The 7,609-nt window shown below is 50.9% G+C and overlaps 1 protein-coding gene across 1 annotated transcript in view; it reads left to right on the top strand.

Moving 5' to 3' along the window:
- The window catches only part of REM1 (RRAD and GEM like GTPase 1), an 8,036-nt gene extending 717 nt beyond the window's left edge, over positions 1 to 7,319 (top strand). Inside the window, exons 2-5 of the mRNA XM_004370479.1 lie at positions 127 to 675; positions 1,620 to 1,702; positions 5,151 to 5,352; positions 7,041 to 7,319. Coding sequence (XP_004370536.1) covers positions 195 to 675; positions 1,620 to 1,702; positions 5,151 to 5,352; positions 7,041 to 7,312 — 1,038 coding nt within the window. The 5' untranslated portion in view covers positions 127 to 194 and the 3' untranslated portion in view covers positions 7,313 to 7,319. The remainder of the gene's footprint in view (positions 1 to 126; positions 676 to 1,619; positions 1,703 to 5,150; positions 5,353 to 7,040) is intronic.
- The last annotated feature ends 290 nt before the right edge of the window (positions 7,320 to 7,609 follow it).

The raw sequence follows: 7,609 nt of genomic DNA, 5'->3' as shown, positions 1-7,609 counted from the left end.
CCTCGCTGCTGCCTTTCTGCCTGTCTGTGTGTCATCCCAGGGTGGATCATTCCAAAGGCACAGGAAATGGCCTCTGAGAGTGCACATATGTGTATCTTCACAACTTAAGCGCTCACCCCAACCCAGGTTTTCCCTGGGCCTGAAGCCAGAAAACCCCACCCCAAGAAGCAGAGGAGCCCTCTCCTCCCATTTGAATGAGAGGGGGCTCTGGAGGAAGCCATCCCAGAAGCTCACTAGAACCCCACAGGGGAAGTGGTTCAGGCACCTGGCTCATCTGCGGTTCCTCCTTGCTCGCAGAGGAAAGAAGGAAAGAGCAAAACACCCCCCACCCCAGGATGACACTAAACACCCAGCAGGAAGCAAAGACCCCCCTGCGTCGTCGAGCCAGCACTCCGCTGCCCCTGTCCCCCCGGGGCCACCGGCCCAGCCTCCTGTGCACAGAGCCCTCCACGGAATCCCAGCATCCCCGGTTGGGCCAATCAGCCTCCCTCAACCCTCCTGCTCAGACCCCTTCACCCGCCCCCAATGGTTGGTCCTCTGAATCCAGTGACTCTGAAGGCTCCTGGGAGGCCCTCTACCGAGTGGTGCTGCTTGGAGATCCTGGTGTAGGGAAGACCAGCCTGGCCAGCCTCTTTGCAGGGAAGCAAGAGCGGGACCTCCATGAACAGCTGGGAGGTAGGGCCCTTGGACTGGGCTGGGGTGTGGCTAAAGGAGTGAAAGCCCTGTCACTAGGACACAGGGCTGCCAAGAACAGCTGTACAAGTTATGCACTGTTCAACTCTAGGGGCATCATTCACACAGATTATGAAGTGAGTGGTGCTCCCAAGAGTTGCACAGGGCACAGCCTGCACCATGGCCTAGGGGAGGGGAAGCCTTGGAATAGTGAGGGAGGATTTTAACAAGTTCTTGTGGATAACAGATGTATGATTCATTTCCATGTCATAAAGGGAACAATACTGAGTTCCATGAGTCTCTTGAGTGTCAAGGAATGGTGGGCTTCTGCCCAGCTCAGAAACTCCCGGCCTCAGCTCCCAGTCCCATAGACACCCATCCCTGGCCACCACAGCCTGCAGCAAAACTAAGATCCTGTCCGAATGGAAGCTCCAAGACTCCAAGTGCCAGGGCCCTGGGTTCCTTTATTCCCAAGAAAGACAGTGAACTGAGAGAGTGACAGGGTTCAGAGACCTAAAGAAAGGAAGATGGGCCTCTGCAGGGCTGGCTGAGAGGACATCCGGTGGGCGGGGAGGGGAGTAGTTAAGAGCAGAGAGAAGGTGGAGACACTCCAGCCAGGCCCTTTCTCCAGCCTTGACCTTCCTGAGAGTGAGAACCCATGAGAGGTGTGCGCCTGTACACCTGTATGTGTTACAAAGAGGGAAACTGAGGCCCAGAGAGGGTAACATGATCTGCCTAAAGCACACAGTCAGGGACAGAGCAGGACTAGGAGAATTGTCAGCCTAACTTTAACCCCACCAACCCACACTTATTCAACCAAGCCAGCAAAAGCTTTCTAAGTACCTATGTGCCAGGTACTATGCTAGCAGCTGGGGAGATAATGGGCTCCTGGTAGAGCTTCCTCCCCCGGTCTCCTCCCTGAGATCTGGCTCTTCCCTCACTTGCAGAAGATGTATACGAGAGGACCCTCACAGTGGATGGGGAGGACACCACGCTGGTGGTCGTGGACACCTGGGAGGCTGAGAAACTGGTATGGCACAGGGGGGTCAAGGTGCTGTGCCTAGTACCTGACTTATCCTCTCCTGGGATGCTACAGACCAGGGATGGGGTGGGGGCCATCCCCAGCACCCGCCAAAACCCACAGCTCCTAAGCAGCTTTCCAGCCAAGGAGAGAAGAGCTTCATGACCTTGACCCCCTCTTCTAACTCTGCTGGTCCCCTCCCTGTGGCCTTGCCAGGATGTGCTCCTCCCTCTCCTTACAGCCCCCCTCCTCCCACTCGACCCACCCACTTTGTACGGAGGAAAGAACACTGGTTTTGGCACCCAAATGCCTGAGGTTGAACCCCTTTCTTTTTCTTACCAGTTGTGTGACTTTGTCCAATTGACTTACCCACCCTGGGCTTCAGTTTTCTCATCTGATAAGTGGGTCAATTATTCCTGCCTTCCTCATCAGGTGGTTTTACAAAGTTCTCATGCAATTTCACACAGGTGAGCAGTTTGGAGCATGAATAAATGCTGAAGAGAGGTGAAGAATTGTAGTAACGATAATTCTGATTAATCATAACAAGATAGGTGGTGAAAAAAGGAAACTAAAGGGTATCTTGTCCTTCCTTAGCCCCTCCCAGATCAGGAGGAGAGCAGCAGCTAAGGAGATGCCCCGGTTAGGCTCCTTTTCCTTTCTGTTCTTGTTTGGGTTTTCTTTTTCCTTGTTATCCAGGTAATACATGTTCATTGTAGAACTTTGAGAAGATACATCTAAGCCAAGAGAAGGATCTAAAATTTACCTAGGATCCCATCTCTCTGATGGGTAGACCCCCTATCCTAACGCTCAGGGCTTAGAAGGGCAGTGTTGGTGACTGACAAGCATGGCTGACAGCCTAGTGACAAGCGCAGAGAAAGGATGAAGGAGCTACGTGGCCGATTCCTTTTAACAAGCATAAAAAGGAACCCAGGTCCAGATGAGCATGATAATAATGATGATGATGATTTTCACAACAGCAGTCGGCATGCAGGGACGCCCTCTTCCTAAGTTTCAGTCCCTGTGCTAAGCACTGGACATACATGCTGACACTCTGTCAAAACAAAAACAATACAGTGAGTGTTCTGATTCCCACTCTACTGAAGAGACTGAAACTCAAACCAAAACCAAACCTGTTGCCATCAAGTCGATTTCAGCTCATGGCGACCCCATGTGTTACAGAGTAGAACTTAGCTCCATAGGGTTTTCTTGGCTGTAATCTTTATGGAAGCAGATCGCCAGGCCTTTCTTCTGTGGCACTGCTGGGTAGGTTCAAACCACCGACCTTCCGATTAGTAGTCAAGTACAAACTACTTGTGCCACCCAGGGACCTCTAACTGAAGCTCAGGGAAGTTAAGTGTGTCCAAAGCTCTCAGCAAGTGAGATTCACATCCAGATCTATGAGCCCCCAGAGCCTGCCCACTTATACACTGGGACTGCACCACCCTATCCCCCTTTGGAGCTTCACCCTCAGAACCTTCTGCTGAGGTTTCACTCCTTCACGCATTCATTCATTCAGAAATACTTGCTAGGTGTCTACCATGGGTCAGGACACTGTAGACACACTGGTAAGACAGACGTGTCCCTCACCCTCATGGAGCCCACAGGCTAGTGAGGGAGGATCTGATTTTTGGATGCAGTTGACAATCCTATGAGACAGAGTCTAGTGAATAAGAAAAGTGATCAGACCAGGAGTCCTATCTGGAAGATAGGGCAAGAGTGCTGGACTAGAAGGCAGGAACTGGGACTCTGCACCCAGCTTGGCTGTGTGGTCTTGAGAAAGTTTTCTCGTCTTCTCTGGACTTTGGTCTTCCTACCAGTAAAATGGGGAAGCTGGGCCATACCATTGGCTGTGAAGGTAGTTCCTGAAGAGGGTCTGCACAATGGCAGCCCCACTGGAATAAGCGTCCATCCTTTCCATCCTGAGCCCGATGGAATTCTCTGATGTGTAGAGAGGCAGAATCTGACAGAATGGCTGGGCCTTTGGTTCATCCAGGAGTGCCCTAGCCTGGGTGACCACCAGGGTCACCTGGAGAGAATATTAAAAATCAGATTCTCAGGCCTTGCCCCAGACCTAATGAATCACCTCTCAAAGTAAAGTCTTGGAATCTGTATCTTTAATCACAATCTAAAGAGATTCTTAGCCACCAATTCATGTACCAGTTGGTTTTTGTGATCCTAACATGTAGATAATCCTCCTTAAATATCTGTGGAATGAATGAAGTAATGGTCTAGACCCACCCTCTCATTCTACATATGGGGAAACTGAAGCCCAGAGGGAGTAAAAAACCTGTCCTTAGTCAAGTGAGGCCAGAATGAGAACCCATGTCTGTATGATTTCAGCCCAAGGTTATCTCACCTATAGCTAGATCAGTATAGTTGCTGACAACTTACCCTCTTTGACAATGATGGTTGACCATGAATCTGGTGCTTTCATATTCATTTATCTTATTTGGATATCAGAAAGCTCTTCTGGCTTCGTCTCCTCTCAAAACCGATGCTTCAACCACATTTGGTCCTTCCCTTAGCTCTGGCTGTTCCCTTTGTCTGGAATCTCTTCTTTCCTGTTCAGAGACTCATCCTTTAAAACCTAACTCACAAGTCCACTGTGAAGCTCTCCCACACTCTGCTAGGTTGACTTCTTCTGGCCTCCCCACCCCACCCTCATGACTCCCCCAGCCACTTGCCTAGCCTCTCTTAATGTGTTTATCACACTTAATGTTACCTACCACATTGTAACTCTCCATTTACATGGAGGACAGGGACCGTGTCTTATGAAACACTTATAAAGTTGTTACCCAAGTAGTCCAGTCTCAGAGTGTTTTCCCTGACAAAAGATGATCAACAAAATGAAATATCAAAATTACTCGCGTTCTTTCCTTGCTTTGGTCTAATAGTTTGAAAGGACCCTACTTCTTAAAATGCCCCTTGCCTCTCCCATCCCCTTTCCTTACACTCCAGTTACTCCTTCACCTCTCTTCAAGACTCCTCTGAAAAATGCCTCCCCCTGAAGTGAGTCATCTGTTCTACTTCTCTCCTTTCCTCTTTTAATTCTGGACTGTGAAGGCCAACAGAACTGTCTGGGAAGGCAGAACCCTCCTCAGAAACCAGACAAAGGAACTGAACAGGCAAAGCCTGAATCCTTCCTAGCAGGCAGGGGAAGCAAGGGCACAAGTAAACCTCTTGTCTCTAGTACTCAGCCTACAGAAGAATGAATGAATGAGTGAATGCAGTGAGGCAATGTCACTAGCCCAATTTTTCCAGCAGAGAAACTGAGGCTCAGAGAGAAGCAGTGGGTTTCCCAAGGTGACACAGGGAATTATGGCAGAATTTGTCTCTCAAAGTGTTCAAAGTATAAACGTCAGCCTCTCCCTGCCCATTAGACCATCCCAGCCCCCACCTTCCCCAGCCAGGGACTGGGCACCCTCTGAGGAGATGGCCTGGGGTCTCCCCTCCACAGGATGAAAGCTGGAGCCAGGAGTTGTGCCTGCAGGTGGGCAGCGCCTACATCATCGTGTACTCCATCGCAGACCGAGGCAGCTTCGAGAGCGCCTCTGAGCTCCGCATTCAGCTGCGGCGCACACATCAGGCTGACCACGTGCCCATCATCCTTGTGGGCAACAAAGCAGACCTGGTGCGCTGCCGGGAAGTCTCCGTGGAAGGTGAGCCCTCACCCACCCTCCTCTGTCTTCTTCGAAGCCCCATTGTCACTGATCCTCCTCCAGTGCTCTTCATCTCAGTGCCTGTCCCCTGGACCACTTGGGTAATGACTTTATAAGTGTCCTGCGTGTATGTGCCTAAGCTTGAAAGCTAGGCACCATTCCTGCCTCCTCTCTCACCCCCCTAGTCAGTCCTGAAGCCCTGTCAGATCCACCTCCCTTAATCCCACATTCCCCTCCCTCCATGCCCACAGCCTCTGCCCTACCCTGACACCTCCTCCAGCCTGGGCCAGCCGCCTTACTTCTCTACCCACACTCAACTGGTCATCTTCATCAGCTGCCAGGGTTTTCCAAAACCAGATCTGACCTTGTCACTTCTTTGCTTAAAAAATCACCTATGGCTCCCCCATGCCCTTGGTTAGAGACACTTGATCCACTAGGCATGACAGGTCCAGTGCTTACAGGCTTTTCAAGGGCTTATATTTGAGACCTACAAAAAACAGTCATGGGCTCCAAAATACAGTGCAAATTTATAAATTCAAAATCCACAAAGCTTTAATTATCTAAAAAGCATAACGTTGTCAGCCAGCAACTGCAAATGAAAACTTTTAAAGTTACACATAAATAATATTTAAAGCAGGATAAGAAACATTTAAGTATGTTTGATACGATGTCAGGTGGGACCCATAAAGATCTTAAAAATAGCCCTACCCACAGGGTAACATCTAAACCAACGTTTCTCGAATTTAATCAGCCCCCATATTAGTACAACTCCTTCAACTTGCAAATGTGAATACTGAGACCCAGAGAGGGGAAGCCATTTCTACAGGTCACCAGTCAGTAAGAACTAGATCCTAGGGTCCTGCCTCCCAGACCAGTGGCATCCTGGAGATAGAAGACCATACGCTTAGTGGACTATTATTGTTAGCTGCCATCAAGTCGGCCACTAACTCATGGCGACCCCATGTATAAGATCAGACCGTTGTGATCCATAGGGTTTTCATTGGTTGATTTTTCGGAGGTAGGTTCCTAGGCCTTTCTTCCTAGCCCGTTTTAGTCTGGAAGCTCCACTGAAGGCTGTTCAGCATCATAGTAACACGCAAGCCTCCACTGACAGATGGTGGCTGCACTTGGCCGGAAATCGAACCCTGGTCTCCCTCATGGAAGGCGAGAATTCTACCACTGAATCACCACTGCTTCCCTATTGTTAATGGGCAGCCATGCCGGAAAACTGCAACATAATCTCCAGAAGCTCTTGTTAAAATGCAGAGTCCCAGACCTACTGAATCAGAATCTCTGAGTGTAGGCCCAGGAATCTGCATTTTTAACGAGCTTCCCTAGGTAATTCCGAGGCACAGTAGATTAGAAGACCCCTTACCTAGCATTCAAGATCCTTCCTTATCTGGTCCCAGCCTGCCTGTCTTCCTAGCCTCATTCTACTGCCATGGAGGGGAACACCCGCACATCCTTCTAGGCCCAGTTCAAGTATCAGTCACAAGCCTATGAACTAACTCCTCAAAGCCAGGTTTGATTTATCTCTGAGCGCCCGGCACCTAGCACAATGCCTACCTAACACACGCACAAGCACAGGAAAAGGTGCTTGAGGTGAGACTGAATACATCTCTTCCTGCCTCTATCTCCGCCTTCCGGTTATTGCTCCGCCCCTGCTTACCCGACCCCGCCCCACCCAGAGGGCCGCGCCTGCGCTGTGGTGTTCGACTGCAAATTCATCGAGACGTCAGCCACGCTGCAGCACAACGTGGCCGAGCTCTTCGAGGGCGTGGTGCGCCAACTGCGCTTGCGCCGCCGGGACAGCGCTGCCCAGGAGCCATCGGCACCCCGACGACGGGCTAGCCTCGGTCAGCGCGCTCGCCGCTTCCTGGCACGACTAACAGCCCGCAGCGCCCGCCGCCGGGCACTCAAGGCCCGCTCCAAGTCCTGCCACAACCTGGCTGTGCTCTGAGGCCGCCCGTCCTCAGGGGCGTACGGGACACTGGGCCGCATCCTGGGCTCAGCATATGCCTTCAAGGGGCAAAGGCTTGTTTGAAGCCCTAATTGTGGGCCTGCTCGCTTCCCGCAGCCTCAGAACTCCTCCAGAGGGGGAAGCGATTGGAAGAGTATGGGGCGGAAGCCTCAAGGTGGGGACAGAGTAGGGTTTTTTATGCGGTGGGTACTTCTTGTAAAAAATTTTCATGTCCTTGGACTTTGGTCTACCCTCAGAAGCCTCCACCATAAACCAGATCAGGAGGATACCCTTGTC

The sequence above is a fragment of the Trichechus manatus genome, unplaced genomic scaffold (genome assembly GCF_000243295.1).
Source record: "Trichechus manatus latirostris isolate Lorelei unplaced genomic scaffold, TriManLat1.0 scaffold00008, whole genome shotgun sequence".
NCBI classification, from domain to species: Eukaryota; Metazoa; Chordata; class Mammalia; order Sirenia; family Trichechidae; genus Trichechus; species Trichechus manatus.
The sequence above is the reverse complement of the archived record's forward strand: the minus strand, read 5'-3'. Positions and strand labels throughout refer to the sequence as shown.